Raw genomic sequence first — 22,509 nt, forward strand, 5'->3', positions numbered from 1 at the left:
CCTTCCCCACCTCCACTTCATGGAAGAACCATTCCAGCTGCTGTGGAAGACCATGTGACAATGTGGTCTTCTCCAGCGGGTCAGATACAACCCCTCCACCTGCTTTTGTTCAGGTAATAGCATTGGGGGGGGGAGATGAAGAATCTTATGCACAGATGCCATGGTCTGATCCAAAGCTGGAATAACACATGTAGGAGGAGAGGGGAAGATGAAGAATTTGATGGTGTTCACTCCTGCATACCTTGTGAACTCTGTGGAAGTCAACCCTTATTTGTTGACTCTTCCAACTCTCCAAGATTTGTCTGAGCACTGTTCAAGCACCCTTCTAACTCAGGACTTCACCAGGGCACCCCTCTGATTCCTCAGCACATGCCTACAAGACGATGGAGCCTGAGACGGAACGCACCATGGAGTTTTACAGTGAGACACGGGTGGATGGCCTTCAGAAGCGAGTCGAAACCCCCACAGACATGGAAGAATATTTTGAAGGGCGGTCAGATTTCCTGTGGTACCGGCACGCTGAATTTGGCAGAAGAACAAAGAAACCTCTCAACAACATACAGATCAACACGGAATCCAATGCCCGGCCAATTGTGGTAAGTTGGCATTCTGATTAAGGGACTGACCTACCAAGTCAGAAGATCCCAGTTCAAATGTGCTTTAGGATGCTTTGGGCTGATCCTGCGTTGAGCAGGGGGTTGGACTAGATGGCCTGTATGGCCCCTTCCAACTCTATGATTCTATGATTCTAAAGCTTCATCCTTATTAGGTATCAGTCCTCTGCAACAGACAAAACCCTTACAGCCAGCCTGTGTGGTGTGGTGGTGTAGACTCCAATCTGGAGAACTGAGTTTGAGTCCTCCTTCGTCCTCTACATGAAGTCAGCTGAGGGACCTTGGGCCAGTCCCAGTTCTCTCAGAACTGTCTCAGCCCCACCTACTTCCTGTTATGTGGAAAGGCTGGAAAGGCAACTGAAAACTGCTTTGAGACTCTCTAAGGTTGAGACAAGTGAGGTGTAACCACCACCAACTTCTTCTTCTTCTTCTTCTTCTTCTTCTTCTTCTTCTTCTTCTTCTTCTTCTTCTTCTTCTTCTTCTTCTTCTTCTTCTTCTTCTTCTTCTTCTTCTTCTTCTTCTTCTTCTTCTTCTTCTGCTTCTGCTTCTGCTTCTGCTTCTGCTTCTGCTTCTGCTTCTGCTTCTGCTTCTTCTTGTCCTTCTTCCCCTTCTTCTCCTTCTTCCTTCCTTCTTCCTTCCTTCTTCCTTCCTCCTTCTTCCTTCCTTCTTCTGCCTTCTTCCTTCTTCCTTCCTTCTTCTTTCTTCTTCTTCTTCTTCTTCTTACTTTAACAAGATATTGTATGTAAAAAACTTTTGAATATTTAACAACCCCATGGAAACGCTAATCCTCTCAACCTTTTCAATTTTTGTCCACGTCCTTTTTGAAGTGAGACCTCCGAAACTTCACACAGGACTTCAGGTGCGGTTTGACCGATGCAGTAGCCAGCTTGCGATTTTGATGTGATGCCTCTGTTGATACAGCCCTTTCTCTCCCTCATCTCCACACCCCAACACTTCTCTAGAAAATCACCGAGAGATTCCGCAGGAATCCCGAGAAACCGGCGGATGAAGATGTGGCCGAGCGTGTCTTTTTGATCCTGAAGGAAAGAATCCTCTTGACCTATCACTACAAGAAGAATTACATCACAGCCTCAAAGAGGGAGTTCAACAAACGGCCCGATGTGGACACCACTGGGAATAAGATCATTATGACCCGAGATATGTGCCTCAGCTATCAGGTACAAAGAGCCCATGGTCCCACTACACATGAGGCATCGGAGACATGAGGAGAATAAGGCCAATATTTGGGAGGATGTTCCAGTGCCTTCATCCGATGTTGTTCGGCAAAAACTGCAGGCCCCAGTTCTGTTTTTATCACAATCTTATTTATTGTTCCGTAGATTGAGTCCCATGTGGGGTTGTTTAATGAAATCCTTGTTTCATCTGGTGCAGGGGTAGTCAACCTGTGGTCCTCCAGATGTTCATGAACTACAATTCCCATGAGCCCCTGCCAGCATTTGAATTGTAGTTCATGAACATCTGGAGGACCACAGGTTGACTACCCCTGATCTGGTGGATAGAGACACTGGTGGAAACCAATGCAGATTGGATACTGGGTGGTTTGCAGAAAGACCCAGGTTCAATTTCCCACTGAGCCATTCAGCTCACTGGGTAACCTGGAGCCGGTCATTGTCCTTACAAAGTTGTGGTGGGACCAAACAAAGGAGGAGGGATTTGTTTCACACCAAGCTCTGTGGAGGCAGGACGGGATGGAAATGCAGTTCAAAAACAGTTTTTAAATTACATTAATCCTTGAGAGTGCCATGCTTCGTTGATATCTTTGCCTTCAGGCAGGGTTGACTGAAAGAGACGAGAAGTTGTTTCATCTGTATGAAATGATGCTGAGCTTAATGGAAGAGGAGAAGCTGTCCAGGCACCAAGTCTGGGAGTCCGAGATGGAGGTATCTGGGAAGCCTAGGTTTGCCATGCCATCCTATGCAGAGTTATATTCCTCTACAAACACTGAGTTCTGCCATCTTAGATGGGGGTAGCGGTGCTTGGAATGGCACTCTTGGTCCACTTCCCTGAAAGGTCTCGAGCAACAGGATTGAGAAGGACCTCTGCCCAACCCCAGAACAGAGAGGTCAGAGCTTGGTGCATTGATACACTGAGCCCATGCTCTTAGCGACAGTCTGAAACAGATCAAGAAATGGAGAGCTATAGCAGGGTGGCTTTCCTGGCATACACTGCCTACGGCCACTTCTTAAATGGGTGACTGCTTATCATTGCCCTGTGCAAAATTTGAAGCTGCTTTCAAGCCCAAGGAGATTTCCACCAATACTGATGGACATAAACTGGATCACACATTAAAGTGTGATGAATTTTGGGTGGTTTATGGCTCATGGTTCACAAACTGAAAAGCCACCATGAACTTCCACGAATTTTCAGGGAGTTTATGGTGGTTTGTGAACAGCAGAAAACAAGGGTCACAAACCAATACAAACCAGTTCCGTTTGTGAACTAACCTCCAGTTGTATTGGTTTGTGGTTCGGCCATGAACTGAATTTCCGTGGTCATCCTTGGCCATCAATGTATGTGGTTCTTCCACCTTAAGGGTGAGGAAGTATGAATGATGTTGCTTTTGCACAGATGTGGCCGGGAAAGGGGGAAACGTGGACACTGGTGGCAACTGTGGGTGGCCCCAAAATGGGGGAAAGGTCATAGGTACCATTCCTTATGGCTTCTGCACCACTTGCTCTTGCTGCTCCTGCTAGGTGTAATGTTTTGCCTCTGTGTAGAAGCAGGCATTATGCCCAAACTTAAACAAGATGATATACAACATAACACACAAAGTTTTGATATGCAAAGGGCTATGCAGACCCTCACCAATGTCATTTTTCCAATGCAAATCACACATGCATAGAGCTGCCTTTTGACCTCCAGCTCCCACCAAGGCTCACAACAGAAAGGGACTTGCTAGTAATGTGTTTCTTTTTCTAACATTGTCTGTTCCGCCCAAGGTTCTGGAGATTCTGAGGATTCGAGAGGAAGAAGTAGCAGCCAGCAAGCTGACTGTGTCGATGTACGATACAGAGAGGAATGAGAAGAGCAGGGAACATAGAGAATTAATGGTAGGTAACTGAACAGTCTTGATTGGCAACCTTCTTCTAGGCTGGCTCTCAGTTAACAGTTGCCTCCTTTCCTAGGAAGTCCTTAAACCATAATAGTGGGCAAACCAAGTATCACTGATGAGATTCACAGCATCTGACCAAACTGCAGTTCCCAGGATACTTGGAGGGCAGGGGCAGTCAGAAGAAGATGAACTACTCAAGGAAATTGGTAGTGCAGACGTGTCCTTTGCCCTCCAGGATATAATATCAAACTCTGGCCGATTTGTGCCTAAGCCTAGCATTTGTTTGCATGGATCAGCCAAGCTCACAACTTTACGTAGTGACTCATTTCTCACCCAGTTGGATCCTACAGTTATGGCCACATAGGAGAACAGCCTTCATACAGCAGGGCATGTAAAGTTGGCCAGAGTGTTGTAGTGGGGAGAGTGCTGGATTAGGATCTAGGATATCCAGGTTCAAATCCCCACTCAAGAAAAAAAAAGTAGGCAAAAAGCCAATGGCATTCAAGTATTTATTCAATATTCTTGATGACTAGGTTTCTCTTCAAATGCCCACTTAGTCTTGGAGATTATCAGGTGAGGCTGAGATGGTTTCTAGCTCATGGTTGGAGCAGAAGACAATTGGAGTAGAAGACTTAATTTTAATTTGCTCAGAGACCGAGATATGTTTCACATATGCTTCATCAAGGGGATCTGTGATATAGAGTCTAAACACTTCCCACAGGAACAGAGCTTACTCTGAGCTTGGTGTGGTCCTCATTTTGTGGAATGCATGGCTGGGAAGATTCTGGAGATTTTGGGAATGGAGCCTGGGAATAGGGGAGGTGGGTTTGGGGAGGGGAAAGACCTCAGCAGGGTATAATACCAGACAGTCTACCCCCTAAAGCAGAGGAACTTATCTCTAGTCTGGAAGTCAGTTATGATTCCAGAGGTCTACACTGCCAATCTTCAGGCTCCACCTGGAGATTGGCAATATAGACTTTGGGCCAGGCACACTCTCACAGCTGATGGGAGGATAAAACAGAGGAGGAGAATGATGCACACTGCCCTGAACTCCTTGGGAAAAGGGCGAGATAAAAACATACCAAGGGGACATGCCAGTTTTCCAGTTGAGCGCAGCATCAGCCCACACAGGATGTCCATCCATTGTTTCTCCATCTATGCCAAAGCCCCAAGTCCTGGGTGGCCGTTCTCAAAGTATTTTGCAGTGTCAGCATCGGTGCAGAAGTGTCCTATCTTGATGGTAGTTGAAAGGTTTCTCGTTCCCTGCAGGAGCGCCTGATGCAAGAGGAGCACCAGCGGCAGGTGGAGCAGGATCTGGACTACCTGGCCCCTTTCCTGATCCAGATGGGCGGAGTCGAGAAGATGACCAAGTGGCTTGCCTTGCGCCTCAAGGAAGACTGCCTGACCGACTTCAAGCACCGCCTTGTCGACAAAGCTAACCTGATCCAAGCCCGTTTCGAAAAGGTGCCTTGGTCCTTTCCCCTCTTTTGTCCCTTGGCAGGGAGGCAGCAGAAGGCCCTAAGCAAGGACTGGCCTGGCCCATTCATCTCCTCCTCTGCCTCTGAGTTTTACCCCATTGACAGAACACCTTCCAGAACAGTCCTCCCTCCATGACCCATTCTCTGCCTTTCTGTCCTTGTGCAGGAAACCCAGGAGCTTCAGAAGAAGCAGCAGTGGTACCAGCAGAACCAGCTCAACATGACCTTGGAGGATGAGGACGCCTACTTAAACTTCTGCTCTGAAGCCATGTTCCGCATCCGCATCTTAGAGAACCGTCTCAATAGGTATCGTGAACAGGGCCCACCCCTCAGCCCCCGGGCAAGGAATTCCTGGGTGCTTCATCCTTGCCTCACCTGCTCGGTTTCCTGCTGGTGTTTGGAACAGCAGCAAGACAAAACTTTAAAAAAAAACCAGCGGTTGGGTACAATCCTGCTTTCCTATACTCTTATTAAGAAATATTTATTTATTATTTAATTTATACCCCGCCTCTGCTGACTAAGTCGTCTCGAGGCAGCTTACAACAATAAAAACAGTATAGCCCATAAATATGAAGGCTGATTAAGAGGAGAAAAGGAGGGAGGAGAAAAGGACCCAGGAATCAGGAGACCTCCTGGCCCCTCCCTCTTGGCTACCTGTCCCCACTTAGTGAACGGTGGGGGTAAAATCGGACCGAAAAGCAGCATCACACCAGATATTCCACAGAAGTGAGATCTTGTTGTCTGTGCTCCTCATCCACACCCCCAAATGGATGCTATTTTGACGGGATTCAACCTTGGGATCTCACTTTGAAACAGCCCAGTTCGTCAGGAAACCTCTGGTCTTTCCCCTCCTCATAAAGATTGTTTGTGCTTTCAAGCTCATAGCAGTTTTATACCACTTTAACTGTTATGGTTGTCCACCCCCCCCCCCCAATCTAGAAAAATGTACATTGATATAGGACTGAGATTATCCTATTAAGAATCTCGTCTTTATAGAACTGCAGTTCCTGGGAACTATTTCTAAGGAACCATCTTGGGTCCATAGTGTGGCTATGCCCTTAACCTTTTCCGTCCCTCTTCCCCAGGCACAAGGAGAGAGCCCCACAGAAATATATAGCGCTGGAAGAGAAACTGTGCAAAGACCCTCGCCTGGCCGATTACCTCAGGTTTTACACTTGATTTACTCTGTGCTCAGATTCAACAGGCCTCACGCCTGGAAACCTCACTGGTCACCCTCGACACCACAATGCAAGTCACAAGGATCCACATTAATTTATTTCTTGCATACTATTATTTTGTTTCCCACCCACCCACCATCTTCTGAAAATAATAAAATCTATTTTCATAGTTCAATCTCAGATTAAGTCTGCATATTATATAAACAATTGTCATAACAAAAACCTTTGTCACAGGGATGCTTGGTCAAGGGAAACGGCACCTTTGAGAGGTTATGGGAAGAGACTCCACAGGCAGGTGCATAGACACACCCCACAGTGTGTCCACTCTAGCAATGCTGCCCTAAGCAGAGTTATTGCTTTTCTAAGCCCATTGGCTGCCGTAGAACTTAAAAGGAGTGACTCTGCTTGGGACAGTATTGCATGAGATCCCTTCCCATAAATTTCGCTCCTGTGATGCATGACGGCATGTTCTGCACAGTTAAGTATTCATAGCTGTTTCATGTGGCAGATTTGACCCTAATAAATGTTCTCCTTCTGCATCTTCTGTTCTGTATCATTCCTTCCCGTTCATATATGCCTCTGTGCTACCATCGTCTTTCAGTATCTCAGAGATGTGGCCACTTCTATATGGGCATCCAGGTTTATAAACTCACACACACACACACACACAGAGTGACTGTAGATGTGGGTTTCTCCTGGGAATAGGATGTGGGTGTTTGCCCACAGGGGTGGTCTTGTGTATTTTCTCTGTTATGGCTGCTGATACAGAGTTTTCCTCAGGTTTCCCTCTCTGGTCCCTTGCAGCCACCGTTCAGGACTGAAGGAGGCTAGAGATCTACTTTTTAAATGAAAGCAGACCCAATAGAGAGATTGCTATGACGCTACAACAATATGTCAATTGCCAATTAAAAAGCCTGCAACCAGAGCAGGAATTGGCCCTTGTGGGGGCAGAATTGTGGGAAACAGAACTGAGCATACAGAGGAGAGCAACCAAGATGAGGAGAGGGTTGGTGCATCTTTCCTGTAAGGAATGGTTGAAGAGTCAGGGACTTTTCAGTTGAGAAAAGAGACAGCTAAGGGGGAGGGGGGGGCAAGACAGAACTTTATAAGATCATGCATGAGGTAGAGAGACATCTCCTCCTCCTTCCAAAATAGCCAAACTCAAGGGCTTCCAACGGCTGACGGGCAGCAAGTTCAAGTTGTACCAAAGGAGATACTTCTTTACACAGAGAGTGATTAAAATGTGGAATTTGCTGTCAGAGGATGTAGTGATGACCACAGGAATAAACAGCCTTAAAGGGGGATTTGACAGACTCATGTAGGATCGGTATCAAGCACTTTTAGGTGTGCTGCTGAGGGGAGTCTCCATGTTCAGAGGCACTAAGCCTTCGAATCCCAGAGTCAGGAGGCAACATGAGGGGAAGGCCTCAGCCTCCGTGCCCCATTGTTAGCCATCCAAAGGAACCGGTTGGCCACTGTGTGAGACAGGATGCTAGACTAGATGGACTATTCATCTGATCCAGCAGAGCTCTTCTTAGGTTCATTCATTCCTTGGGTAGCTGAAGGGGACACCCCGTTGACATGCCAGCAGAGGGACTCAAACTCCATCCCCTCTACGCTCATCCCCCTTCTCTTGCATGAGTTCTTTGAGGGATGGGATATGGAGGGGGACCAGAGAGATCACGGAGGCCAGTGCAACAGTGCAAGGGTCAGTCATCAGCTTAGTGGCTCAGGCCACTCTTCAATGTAGCCTCCGGAAGCAGGCGAGACACAGCAACAATCCTCTTCGCAGGAAGAAGACTCACTCGGGGTCTTCCGGAAAAGGCCTTCAGGGGTTTATCAGTCTCCTGGCTCCATTCCGCCTCATCTCCTCTGGCTGCCTGCAGGTCGTACATGCTTGACGTCTGGGCAGGCTTACTGTTTCCGAGGGGCTCTCACTTCCGCATAAATAACTTCAGCATCTGGTTGCACTTCCCTTTTCTTGAAGCGGAGGTCAGCGTAGGTCAATTCGCTGGGCTGGCTGACTAAAGAAGGATGCTGGCAAGACAGGGCCGGGAGAGAAGGTTAGTCTGCTCTGACTTTTATGCCTGTCCCATATTCTGAAAAAGCCCAGAACATCAAAGCAATGTGAACTTTTGAAGTACCTGCTTCCCCTCTGTGCAGCCTGGGCAGAAAGTGCCTAGCAGCCCTCTCCTACCCACCCACCCACCCCCACTCCTTCTCTGTGCACCCATCTGTGTGTGTCCCCACCCCGAACTTGGCTGTGCAATTGTAAGCCGGCGATTGTAAGCCGCTTTGAGACTCCTGGGAGTGAAAAATGGGGTATAACAACCAACTACATCCATTCCCCTGCACACAAGCTGGTCTGTCACCTGTGCTCACGGCTGACAGAGTTTAAATAAGCAAGAGAACAAATTAAATGTGTAAATGAGTAAAGCAGTTTTATTGAGAAGAGAAATAAACTTTGTGAGTAAGAGGAGAGAGAGAGACAGTCCTAACTGACTAACATTCCGGAGAGAAAGGCACCAGGAAGTAAAAGAAGCAGGAGGTCTCCAGTGGAATCAATTAGGTTACAGGAGGAGATGATCCAAAAATATCAGGAGGTTCCTAATCTGAATTTACTACCCACCTGTCTCTTCCGTGGCTCCTTGAATGACAACCCCCTTTTTGTATTGCCCTTGGTATTGTTTATAGAAATGTGTATTTAAGAAAGATTTTACAATGTGTAATGCCTGTAAATTGTATGTTTTTATAGACTGTGTGGACTCTTTGGGGGAAGGGCAGGTTAGAAATTTGTTGCTGTTGTTATGTTAAATCATGCACATGACAAATCTTGCCTATAGAAGCAAACGCTGGCAGGGGCTCATGGGAATTGCAGTCCATGGACATCTGGAGGACCACAGGTTGACTACCCCTGCTCTGGAAGACTGACACTGAGTCCAGGCTTACAGGCTGCACTTGCAAGAGGAGTCCTTTAAAATAAACAATGTGGGGGTGAAGGAATGTGGAGTTGAGCCACACAGGATGAAACTGCAGCCAAAAGAGAAATGATAGATTTTTAAGAAGATGCAGGTTGCATAAAGAATGAACAGAACCTTCAGGTCCAGTGTTGCATCAGCAAATAGGGAGAATCTATTCTGCTCTTCTGGAGTAGCTTTCAACTCCAGAATTGATCATACTCTTTGCTGGGCTTTCCAAGGCTTCTGGTGTGCCAAGAGTGGAGATATTCCCACAATAGAAGCCTTGGAACATATGAGCAGGGGACTAGCCCCTCCGCATCTCTGCTCTGGAACAGACTAAAATGAGTTGCCCATCCAGAATCACAAATACATCCAAAGCATGCATAGCACATGACACATGACATGCAGAGCACATGAGTTGGATTTATGCATTTTATTATGCAAAAGCATCGTCCAACTTACCAGTGGAATTTCTTTGGCAGGAGGAGTTCCGCAATCTGATCTGCTTACTAGAATTCCCAGAGGAGAGAAGAAGGAAAACAATTTGATTAAAAAGTGGGGCCCATCCTGCACACGCTAGATAATGTGCTTCCAATGCACTTTCGAAGCAGATTTTCCTGTTCTGCACAGGAAAATCCCAGCTGCAAAAGCACACTGAAAGTGCATTATCCAGTGTGTGCGGAATGGGCCCCAGGCCCGGTTTTTCTTGGAAGAGCGTTAAACCGGAAGGAGAGAGTAAGCCAGCAAATTAGCATTCCGTCCGAACTTCTTATGGCCCGTCCTGTGGTCCCAAAAGTGGGATTTGGATTCTCTCCCACTGCCAGATTGAGCAGAGAAAAGACAAACACCACAGGCAGGCAATGGCAAACCACTTCCTTGGTCTCTTGCCTTGAGTCCCCTTGATGGCACGTCCTACCACCCACTTAACTTTGCAAATTACCCAAAGCACCAGTTTTCTCAGCAGTGCATGCTTTCAGCTTTGCAAGTGGTCCAAATATCAACAAATAACTTTACTGTCCCAGGTTGCTAGGCAGAGGCAGACAGTACTGAATCACCTCTGTTCATCTCTTGCCTTGAAAACCCTAAGGGGCCGCCATAAGTCAGCTGTGCCTTGATAACTCCTTCTACCACCAATGTGATACTTTACTGAAAGCCTAAGAGTGCTATTCTGATGGTTTCTGAATCACATAAATGTGCATCTGTGTACATTGAAGAAAAGGTGGTTTCCTCAGACTCCAGGGATGCATATTGAAGTTGTATAAACCCCCAGCAGAAGATCCACAGAAGATCTTTAGTCCAGTGGTCCCCAACCTTTTTATCACCGGGGACTGGTCAACGCTTGACAATTTTATTGAGGCCCGGGGGGGGGGGGATGTTGCTGCCGCCTGAGCCCCTGCTCCGCTTGCTTTTCCACCAACGCCTCTGACTTCCCGCCGCCCACTGGGGGGCGCTGCCAGCAGCAGCTGCGCAGTGCCATGCCGAGGGGGAACCCCAGCCATGGTGGCTGCTGGAGAGCACCAAAGGTGAGCCAGCAGCAGAGTGGCAGGGCAGCCCCTGAGGCAGCAGCCAGAACGAGGAGGAGCTGCGGCCCGGTGCTGACTGATCCACGGACCGAGACCGGTCTGCAAACCAGGGGTTGGGGACCACTGCTTTAGACTGTATTCCAGTCTGATCATTTTCCCTTGTAAGGATGCCAGCCTCTAGGTAAAACCTGAGGATCCCCCAGAATTACTGTTTATCTACAGACTACAAAGATCCCTGGAGGAAAATGGGTGTTTTGGAGGGTGGATGCTGTTGCATTGGTCCCATTTTCCATCACCAAATCTCCACAAGCTTCCCAACTTGAATCTGGCACTCCGACCTTCCAGCCTCTACCGGGAACCAAGGTGGTGGGTGGGGAGGCCTGGGGACCTTACTCCAGTGGGATGGGGATGGGAGCAGCAAGCTCTGCTTTCATAGAGCTCTGCAATCATCCTAGTTCTATACTGTAGCCTTTTGTCACCTTTGCTGGATTTAGACACCTGCTGCAGAATTCCCACCTTAGTGAGGGTAGCTACCAGGAATGTGGTGTAGTCCATGGGCTATCTAAGGACAAATATTCAGCATGAGGAGGCAGAAATGGAAGGCAGTCTTGTAAATTGGATTAAATGGGGGGGGGATTATTCCTTTTGGGTGTTTGACAAGCTGTCCAGTATTGCAGCTCTCACTGCAACTATGTCCTTAAATGCAGCACTTTTGTCACATAGGAGTAAACAGCAACTGTTATATCAACAAAATTGGAGTCCAGTAGCACCTTTAAGACCAATGAACGTCCTCAGATACAATGTGTGCATGGACATGAAAGCTTATACCTTGAATAAACCTTTGGTGGTCTTAAAGGGGTCACTGGACTCAAACTTTGTTCTGCTGCTTCGGACCAATACAGTGACCCACCTGAATCTATGTTCCATTCTATGGAAGACAACCAAAGATACCTCTTTGAAGCAGAGGTAATACTCTCTTATTCTAGTGACTCCAGCTGCTGAGAATCTAGTCAGCCTCTTTCACAGAGTCTTTGGTTCTTATCCTTGGTCACAGTAAGGCACAGCTGGATTGTTTTGTTTTTTTTTTGCAGGGGGGGTTGACTTTTAGAGATATAGATACAGCCAGTCTCCAATTGTAAGAATGCCATGAAAGTCCTGCTGGTTCACTTTTGTAGACAGCCATGTGCTTCCAGGATGAAGGGCTGTCCCTGTTGTTTGCCATCCAGCAGCACCGAGTATACAGAGGTATACTGCAATGAATGGGGAGGCTCCACTTAGCTCTCATGGCTTTCCCAGCACCTCTTCCTGACAGCATTCATCTGATCTCTCAAGGGGAAATGGCTCATACAAGTCACAGGAAAGAATCTTACTTTTGGATCTGTGCTTCCACATAATGACACCGGCCATTGCCAGCAAGAGGATGGCGACTCCAGCTCCAGCCGCAACTCCGATGGTGATAAGTTGGGTATCCCACTGCTCACGATCTGGCTGCTGTGTGGTACGGGTAGCTAAATCAGCAAAAGAATAGAAAAAATGTTTAAATGCAGAAGGAATTGCAGCATGCCTTTGAGACCTGAGGGTAATTTATTATTTTGGGGAGATGCCCAAGAGTCAGGTGTGTGTTATGATCCCTTCTATTTTTCTTCTAAATGATTGTTTTCCCCTCTTGCAAATGTAGCAGCTATGATTGCTTTAGCAAGGAGAAGAAGGATGCTGGTGAGAGGCAGAGAAACGTTACCCCTTTCTGCTGTCTTATGGCAAAAACAAAGAATAAAATTACTCAGCTGTTCTAAATATTATACACTAAGTTACCATCTCTGATAATCTCCAGCATATAAAATAATGTGACGACTCTGGATTTTGGACTATTTTCTTTTACTTTGGAAGGAAGGAAGGAAGGAAGGGAGGGAGGGAGGGAGGGAGGGAGGGAGGGAGGGAGGGGAGGGGAGGGGAGGGGAGGAAGGAAAGAAGGAAGGAGGGGAGGGGAGGTGAGGAAGGGAGGGGAGGGGAGGAAGGAGGGGAGGGGAGGGGAGGGGAGGGGAGGGGAGGGGAAGGAAGGAAGGAAGGAAGGAAGGAAGGAAGGAAGGAAGGAAGGAAGGAAGGAAGGAAGGAAGGAAGGAGTTAATCCTTTCTTCCCCTGCTGGCTTCTTTCTGGAAAAAGTCTCCCAGAAGATTCTTTTACCTGATGAAGAGAACCACAGCAGAACCAGGGCACTGAATGTCCTAGTGGCCAGCAGGGGAACCTAATGCCACTAGTGTGGCAAATTCTGGCTTAACAAGACTGACTGATGTCAAGCACAGAACCACAATTGCAGACCGGTGTGTGTGTGTTACAAGGCTGGTAGAAGAACCACAGTGGTGCCCAGGTGCCCAGTCCCTGTGTCAATGCCAGTCCAGCCGCCATGCAATGCCAATCCAACAGGCCAAATTTAGACCAAGGCTGGTCCAATACACAGAAGCCCAGTAATGTGTTGTTCCCAATTTGCACTGCTTCTAATGCTGGGCAGTATTAGGTTGGTACTGAGTTCTGATGCTGGGCGCTAGTACATGGCACTGTTTCTGCCGTCCCTGCAGAAATGCCCCCCTCTCTCAGTTGTACTTCAGTGAACTTAGTCCTTTGGGGGGGGGGGGTTGGCCCTATCCTACAGTGGCACTGCTTCTGCTCGGCAGTGCTGCACTGGTCCTGCTGCTGACCTTGCAAAAATGCCACCCTTCACTTTCACTGCAGAGATTCTTTTGGACATTCTGCTTGGCTTGTACAGCTGCCTGGCTATTTCCCCCCATTGGAAGCAGTAGAGATGGGGGCATTTCCTTTGAGTGCCCATAGAATTGGACTCCCTGGTCCAATCTCTTTGAAACATGGAGGTTCCTTTGAGGAGAGGCTCCAGCAGTTATGCTGCAAATATGGCGCCTCTACCTCAAACCCCGCCCGCACCAGACCACTGAATATACTTAGGCTAGATTGCCATTGACTTAAATGGCCCCATAAGTTACAACAGACACCCTGTGAGGTGGGTGAGGCCTCACTGCTCGGTCAGAACAGCTTTATCAGGGCTTTGGCAAGCCCAAGGTCACCCAGCTGGCTGCATGTGGAGGAGGAGCGGGGAATCAAACCCGGCTCACCAAATATAAGCCGTCACTCTTAACCATGACACCATGCTGAGATACCTATGAACCCTTGGGCATGCATGCAATGAGGTGCATGCAGTGTCTGGGGAATAACTATAGCAGCAACCCATCCAAAGATTAAATACTGCTCCATACGTCATTCTAAACCGAACCTATAGTAACCTCTGAACAATAAAATCAGAGTCAAGTAGCACCTTTAAGACCAACCAAGATTTATTCAAGGTGTGAGCTTTCGAGTGCAAGCACCCTTCGTCAGACTATGAACTGACCATCATGACAGTGGGAATATATAAGCAAAAGTTAATCCTGTTACATTAGCTTATATATATGCTTATATATTCCCACTGTCATGATGGTCAGTTCTTAGTCTGAGGAAGAGTGCTTGCACTCGAAAGCTCATGCCCTGAATAAATCTTGGTTGGTCTTAAAGGTGCTCTGATTGTATTGGGCTACTTCAGACCAACACGGCTACTTATTTGAACCTAACCTCTGAACAGTATCTGAGGGACACAGAAGCTGCTGTCCTGTGTACACATTTCTGCCATTTCCCCTGCTCTTCTCCTAACTGCTGGTTGGAATGAGGATGCCACTTACCTGTTGTGATAGTCACTCTGGATGCCTCACCTGAGCCTGTCAGGTTCCGAGATCTGCTCTCCACTCGGCATCGATAGCTCCCTGAATCACTCACAGTTGCGTTTGTCAGAGTGAGAGAAGTGAAGCCCCTTTCCAGGTCCAGCTCTATTCGGAAGGAGCCTCCTGTGCTGTTCAACAGATTCCCATTTCTGTACCATTTCACATCTGTGGAATTGTAATCACCGACAGTCCTGAACTGACACCCAATGGTAACCGTCGTCCCTTCTGCTTGGCTGATGTGCTCTGCTGGAGTCTGATTCACCATCAAATCGGTAATCGCTGCCCGGAAACAAAATTACAAATCTTTACCTCCGTTAGATCTGTCTCGTCAGACCTCAGAACCTAGTCGGGGTTGGCCCCAAGTAGTGCTTGGATGGGAGGCCGCCAGGGAATACCAGGATTGCGATGGGGAGGTCGGCAATGTCCAACCACCTCTGAACATCTCTGGCCTTGAAAATCCCATAAGTCAGTCGTGACTTGGCAGCTCTTTCCGCTCCCACCCGGCACAGTTAAAGCTCAGCTCACTGCTGACTGTAGCTGGAACATGAAGGATTCCTACTTATCCAACTGTGTCAGGATTCTGCCACTTCAGAATGAAGCTGGGCGTGTTTGAGAGCTCTGTGACGTTTCTTTTACGTGCATCTCTTTCTCTACATATCAGGAAGGTAGCTGGAAATATCATACCCAACCTGCCAGTTTTCTGCCAGCAGGTTGTTTTGACTCCAGAAACTATTCAATGCCACAAAAAAAAAAAAATCCAGTTTCTGCTAATGAAGTTATCCAGAAGCCTGCCCCCTAAAATGATGTCAGATCTATCTAAAAGGTATGTTTACCAGCATCGATTTAGGTGGGTAGCTATGCTGGTCTAAAGCAAAAGAGCAAAGTTGGAGTCTGGGGGCACTTTTAAGACCAACAAGTTTAATTCTAGGAATAAACTTTCATTGAAACAGATGGTGCGGAGGTGTGTCTCACTGTGTCTAAAGAAGTGTGTATACGCATGAAAGCTTATATGTAGAATTAAACTTGTTGGTCTTAGGTGCCCCCAGACTCCAACTTAGTTCTGTTGAGCAGCATAGTTTTATATGTCACTGCAGTATTGACTTGGATGATGATGATTTATTTATTTTGTATGTCGCTGCTCCTAACCAGCTCACAACCGTCAATAAAATACAATTCAGTAAATTATAAAACAACAGTAACCCCCCCCCCCAACTACTTTGATCCACGTGCTAGTAACTTTGAAGCTATATTGTCATGGGCTTTGCACAGGGCTGCCCTTAAAGATGATCTCGAAACTCCAGCTAATCCAAAACTTAGTGTCTCATTTCCTGTCCAGACCTAGTCACAATTAGCATATTCAGTCAAACTGGGACATTGGCTGCCTATTTTTCAGTGGTGGCTCTTATATGATATAACAGGCTTGCTATGCAGGGTAGAAAGACCCCATCACACACAGTCTGTTATTAGCAATGGCACCATCAGACCAGTTCATTTAGACCGGTCCTTCATTAGATAAAAGCTTTCCAGTCATCTGATTTAATCTGTGCAATGAATAAGGTTTTAAAGGTAAAAGTAAAGGTATCCCCTGTGCAAGCACCGGGTCATGTGAGGCCGTCACCCTTGGGGTGACGGCCTCTATCGTTTTCATGGCAGACTCAATACGGGGTGGTTTGCCAGTGCCTTCCCCAGTCATTACCATTTTAATGACTTGTTTTATTCAGTCGTTTTTTTTCAAAAGCATTATAACCTGCCTTGAGTGCCTTTTATGGGAAAGGTGGGCTAAAAACGATCTTAATTAAAGCAAGTTTTTTTAAAAAAAACCTCAAACATTGCTAAAGATCCTAGAAAACAAAGCAAGTTTGCACCCTTTCTGGAAAAACTACAGAAAAGACATGGGTCCTAGCAGAGACAGAGCACAGAACCCTGGGAGCCTTCACAGAATCAACCCCCTTGAGCCTTCACAGAATCAATCTTTCTGTCAGATGTCTATTCAGCCTCTGTTTAAAAATTCCCAAAGATGGAGAACCCACCACCTCCCGAGGAAGCCTGTTCCACTGAGAAACCGCTCTAACTGTCAGAAACTTCTTCCGGATGTTTAGACGGAATTTCTTTTGAGTTAACTTCATCCCATTGGTTCTGGTTCATCCCTCTGGCGCAAGAGAGAATAATTCTGTTCCATCCTCCATATGGCACCCTTTTAAATACTTGAATGGAGAAACAAAATAAAGTACATGCAAGAAATGGACTGCGTATTTTGTTTGTGTGAGAGAAAATATTGCCCCCGTTGACCTATTACTTAAATATTGGGGGGGGGGGGGGGGGGAAAGGAATATTTTTTCCTTAATGGTCATATTTTGGAAGAATTACATAGCACACTGTTTCAAGGTCTGGGGATTTTCTGCAAGTTGTTGGCTAGCTACAAATCCTGCCATGGGCCACCAGTCTCTACCTACCCTGCGTCTGTAAAAGAAGCCAAAGCTTTCTACACATACAAAACGTGATTTAAAGAAAAGATTTTACCATTAACGGTCAGCCACGTTGCATTACTGGGAAAGAATTGCTTTTCCAATTCAGAAAGTATACATCTATAGAATCCAGAATCTGCTATCACAGTCTTTCTCAGGACCAAACGACTTGTTTTTTCCTCTATATTGGTAAATATTTGCGTTCGGTTTGAGTCAGTTAAATTAATTTTTTCTGTTCCATTCTTAATCCACTCAATAGACCAAACATTATTTCTTATCTGGATTGAGCATTCCATGTGCACTGAAGACCCTTCCGTCACTGTCACAGAAGGTGGTGTCTGGGTTACTGACGTAGGTGACTGCATCTTTGAGGAGCCTGAAAGACATGTGGAAAACATTAAAACAGTATAAACATTATATTCCCAGCAAATTACTTCTGAATGATCCCTCACACAAACGCAGACACAGCCTGTTATTTGAGAATAATAAACAGAAAAAGAAAACTAGAAATTCTCAGCCAGGGACGACAAAACATCACTTATTACTTTCTCTACAACCCACCGGAATTTGTAATCCTTGGAAAGGCAACGCTTGATTTTTTTTCTAGCAAAACCATAATTGATAAACCATTTTCTAATTTTTTTAAAAAAGAGTTCTGTAATAAAATCAGAGGGTTTCTTGGTTTTCTCAGCAGACGTCGGTTGTTAAAAACACACACCTATGTTCTTATCCCATACTTTGCACATTTTTGCAGTTATAGATTAGAGTTGCCAATTATGGGTTAGCAAATTCCTGGAGATTTGGGGGTAGTGCCTGGGGATGGTGGAGTATAATGCCATAGAGACCTCCAAAGCAATTCCTTTCTCCATGGAAAGCAGTAGTAATTCTGAGAGATCTCCAGGGCCTTGTGTACAGTTTGTATGTGTCAGAAATTGATTTTGTGCTGTCTCTTAGACTCAGATTTCAGAGACGAGTTAGAGGCATGGAACAGATAGGTCAGGACCCTGTGTCTCCTTCCTTTTTACTGCTCTGAAGAAAAGATTGCTTCCAGTTAATCTCTTCCCTCTCTCTTCTCCATCTTGCTACTCTGACAGCAGGACATGTTTCCTGCATTTCTGCCCATTCTAGTTAGTTCCCCCACATGAAGCCAGCTGGGTGACTCTGGGCTCGCCACAGCACTGATAAAGCTGTTCTAACTGAGCAGTGATATCAGGGCTCTGTCAGCCTCACCCACCTCACAAGGTGTCTGTTGTGGGGAGAGGAAAGGGAAGGCAACTGTAAACTGCTTTGAGACTCCTTCGGGGAGAGAAAAGCAGCATATAAGAACTAACTCTTCTTCTTCAGTAATCTCAGGGCTCTCTCAGCTTCACCCACCTCACAGGGTGTCTGTTGTGGGGAGAGGAAAGGGAAGGCGACTGTAAGCCGCTTTGAGACACCTTCGGGTAGAGAAAAAGCAACATATAAGAACCAACTCTTTTCTTCTTTACGTGACCTTGATTTCCTCACACCACATATACCATCCAATCCCACTGTGCAATGTACCTTGACCACTCTTTAAAATGCAAGCACAATAAGGGACCTCCATTTTGAACAGCAAAACTGAGTGCACATTGAAGGATTAATACCCTCCCCCCCTCCACCCCTGGCACAGTCCCACAGCAAAGTGAGGCTGCAGGAGCCTCCAGTTTGCAATTTATGGACAGTCACGTGATCTTCATCTCATGTCTACCTGAGTCCATCTGTGTTCCTTCCTTGAGTGTGGTCCATGAGGACAATTTAGGGCCCCAGTTTGCAGAGGCTGTACTCAAATATGTAAACGAAACGGGAACAGAAATGGGACTCTCATTTAATATTCATTGCTGCAAGGATTCCAATATTGCAGAAACATTTGATTTGATGAGAGATCAGCACATTTTTGATTGCAATTAATTTTTAATACTGACCTTCCAGAGGTATAAGACTGCATTTGAAAAGCTTTGCAAATGTAAATAATATCATGAAAAGTACTGTAGAGGCGCTTTAGTTAGGGCAATTTCAGATTCGTAGGTAGATTGTTGATTATATGCAATGTTTTGGGTGCTTTGTAAATTGCATGTATTTCGACCTTTACAGTGTTACATATTTGTACATTGCGAACAAGATAGAAGGGAACTCATACAAGTCAGGAGCAGAAAGGAAAAGGAACTGGGAGAACGCAGCCTTGGGTGAATGACTATGCAGATTTGTCCATGAAATGTCACGTTAGTGCTTAAAGCAGCTCAACAGGCAAGGAGGGAGAATTCTTCTAAGGAGAGAAGGAAGAACACTGTTCAGAGAAAAAGGGGGGGATCCCATGTGAGGGTTTCCTTAGACATATGGGAGAGAAAGTTTGCTTCAGACTCCTGAGAAGTCCCAGGGAAACTGGTACCTCCAGAAAGGGAAAATTGGGGGTACGAGCAGAAGGGTGCCTGCCTTCTAGAGACCAGGGGAATTCAAAGGAACTCACAGATATACAAAATGAAACAGATGTGTTTTAGATAAACATAGTGAACACATCCTCTCATTGCTAAGAACCCAGAGAAGCTTAAAGAATCTTCTCATGGCCTGCAACCTAGAACTTCTGAACTGTAAAATAACCAGTTTGTATTCAACAGTGTGATTTCCTTATTCCAACTACCCCTTTCCTCTTTTTCTAAAATAAAATCCTTTGTTGGTTGGTTGTTAACAAAGCCTCTGTGCCATTCTGACTAAGGTGTTTTTTTTAAGGGTTTATACCTTCCCCAAAAGTTCAGAGCTGAGTAAAGCCAAAGTGCTTACTATTATTTATTCTTATTGTTTTTATATTCTGATTTTAACACTATGTGTTGTACACCATCCCGAGCCTTGATGCAGAGAGGGACAGTTAAAAGAACAACAACAACAACAACGACAAAGAAACCGTGTTACAAGGGCTGCTCACTGATTCTGTGAGGGCACCACATTTTATTTCGGAGGGAAAATTTTACCTCAGAGTGTGGAAGTGCATGGGGGTCCTTCATACAGAGCTGCTTCTTCTGTAGTTCTCAGAATGCAAACCTTTCCTGGGAGTAAGCCCCACTGAACAGACCAGAGTGGGATTCTGAGCAGATTTAGGATTGCTTTCTAAATAACTTCTGTGCACCCTGGCCTTTTGCTGACTCTCACTTTCAGCTTCCTCTTGACTAATCTCATTTTGAGAAGTCTTGATGCTTAAGCATGATTGCACTGGATTCTAAGAGCAAATTTCCACGTATATGTTTATATACTGAATTTTGCCGATTTTGACACCATTACAGTCACTCTTTCCGCATCTCATTCCAGGCCTTGAGCATTGCTCAGCAATAGACCCTGTGGTCCCCTCCCCTCTGACAGGTCGCAAAATGAAATGTTCCAAGGTACGGCCATTTATTACACCTAAACTGTTACCTCTTTGACCTGAACTTAATTAGCCCCATCTGTGGGAATGTAGTTGAAGTCACCCAGTATTATAACACTTCCTTCTTTTTCTTATTGTCAAAGGGTAGCTTGGTTGGGCTGTAGCAGCAAAACAAAACAGGAACTCAGTGGCGCCAGAAAGACTAACAAGAAGTGTTGGCAGAGTTTAAGGATGTGAAGGAGCAGAGCACCAAGCTACTTAAAAGAATAAAACAGTTTATTGAGAAGTGAATCAGCCATGTAAAGAAAAGAGAGGAGAGGGACCTAACTAAATGTTCTCTGAGGTTATTCTGTCGTTTGTGTTGGCAAGCAGGGAGGAAGTATGCTCAAAGCAGCAGGAAGTCCCCCACTGAGCCAATCAGGAGGACATTGGAGAAGATAATTTGAAAAAATATCAGGAAATTTCAGATCTAATTATCCTAAATAAAATAAATGCAGATCTCCTCCAACGCCCTCTGCAGGACACTCTTTATATTCTACTCAATCATGTATCTTGCATATTCCAACAACAAGAACTTCTGCTAGAATAAATACTCAGTGCGGAAACTAGGAGAAAACTCACTCACGCTTGGGAGGGGAGGAGAGCAATGGAAGCATCTGGTTGCCTAGCTTGTGGTTGAGTCCATTAAGGCAGGAGGGGAAAGGCCACAGACCCCCCCTCTGAAGCTCCTGGGGGGTCCATAGACCCCTGGTTGAGAATCCCTGCTCTAAGAATCCCTACTCTGTACTACTCTAGGTCCAGCCAATCTTTGGTATTTTATTTTATTTCAACAATACTCAATGTGGCACCTGAACGATAGCTTCAGGAGACAATGGGATTAGGCAACAGCCGTTGCTTCCAGTGCCCCTGGGCAAATCTCCTGGAATCCCTGGGCATGAGGTGAAGGAAGGAGAAAGGCATTCAGGGGCCCCACCCTCTCTTCTCCATTCCCCACTGCTGGATGGAACAAGTCTGAGGGTTCACTTCCCTCTTCTTTCCAGCACCCATTTCTTGTGTGACCCCAAATGAAACGTCACTCCCTCCTGCACGAACAGAAAACCTGTGATATCTCAGGCCCATTATTCATAACCTCTTCCCACTAAATTACTCCAGTTTCTGTAGAGCCGATGCTTCCTCATCTGGGATTTCTCACATCACCTCAATAGCGTAGGGACAACTTTCCCACACTACCAAATTGATGCATATCAGCACAGTAAGAACTGATCTGTACACTGCACAGACTATATTTCTTTTATGCCCTGCCTTTCTCTGCAATGGGGACCCAGAGATGCTTAATCGTCACAATAACCCTGCAAGGTAGATTAGGCTGAAGATATGTGACTGGCCCAAGAGCTCCCAGCAAGATAGCAGAATGTCCGAATGGGAATTCGAACCAGTATCTTCCAGCTCCTAGTCCAGCCAGTATCTTTTGCAAGGTGTTAGACTTCTACTCTCTTCCAGGTACCTACTGCAGGTAGCTATCTCATTTTGGTATGCTTCCCCCTATAAATGTACTCCCAATACAAGGTATACTAGCAGATATAAGTAACCTTTGGGTAGTTCTTTACTATTACATGGCTTTTTTTGGGGGGAGGGGGTGGAATGAGGAAAGCCTTCCAAATCATTGCTTGAAGTGGTACAGCCCTCCATGTTCTGTATACTATAGAGATCCTCATCAGTTGTTATATTTAGTAGGTCTAAAACAGGGCTCTTAAAAGAAGAGAGAAACAGCCGTCGCAAAGGAAACTCACCCGTGCGCAGATAAGAGAGAAACAGCAGAGTCAGAAAGTGGCTTTTGACTGGCAGCAGGAACCCCATCTTGTCTTCTGTAATGTACAACTTCTTGGTAGGAATAATGCCACCCTGCTAACAAACCAGACTCAGCATGCGTGGGCTCCACCCACCCGGAAAGCTGTCAGAGTCCCGTAATTAGAGAACATATAATAGCCCTGTGAGTTCCCCCCCCCTTGTCTAACTTACCCTTCCCATTTTTAAGTTCCTCTTTTCTCTCACTCTTTTTTTTTTTGCCAAGTAATCAGAGCCT

General features: G+C 46.1%; 2 protein-coding genes across 2 annotated transcripts in view; one reads left to right on the top strand and one right to left on the bottom strand.

Moving 5' to 3' along the window:
* DRC7 (dynein regulatory complex subunit 7) overlaps positions 1–6,518 on the top strand; it is a 20,779-nt gene extending 14,261 nt beyond the window's left edge. Inside the window, exons 12-18 of the mRNA XM_077310200.1 lie at positions 367–596; positions 1,577–1,792; positions 2,405–2,515; positions 3,575–3,685; positions 4,957–5,151; positions 5,332–5,471; positions 6,251–6,518. Of these exons, the coding sequence (XP_077166315.1) occupies positions 367–596; positions 1,577–1,792; positions 2,405–2,515; positions 3,575–3,685; positions 4,957–5,151; positions 5,332–5,471; positions 6,251–6,344 (1,097 nt within the window). The 3' untranslated portion in view covers positions 6,345–6,518. The remainder of the gene's footprint in view (positions 1–366; positions 597–1,576; positions 1,793–2,404; positions 2,516–3,574; positions 3,686–4,956; positions 5,152–5,331; positions 5,472–6,250) is intronic.
* Positions 6,471–22,326, bottom strand: LOC143823673 (uncharacterized). The gene is made up of 6 exons (XM_077310202.1): positions 22,217–22,326; positions 17,109–17,429; positions 14,550–14,867; positions 12,197–12,334; positions 9,766–9,812; positions 6,471–8,380 (listed from the first exon to the last, which is right to left on the bottom strand). Exons 1-6 carry the CDS (start codon positions 22,281–22,283, stop codon positions 8,258–8,260), a joined length of 1,014 nt encoding a protein of 337 aa, XP_077166317.1. The 5' UTR covers positions 22,284–22,326; the 3' UTR covers positions 6,471–8,257.
* Positions 22,327–22,509: the final 183 nt, after the last annotated feature.

Source organism: Paroedura picta, chromosome 14 (assembly GCF_049243985.1).
Source record: "Paroedura picta isolate Pp20150507F chromosome 14, Ppicta_v3.0, whole genome shotgun sequence".
Taxonomy (NCBI): domain Eukaryota; kingdom Metazoa; phylum Chordata; class Lepidosauria; order Squamata; family Gekkonidae; genus Paroedura; species Paroedura picta.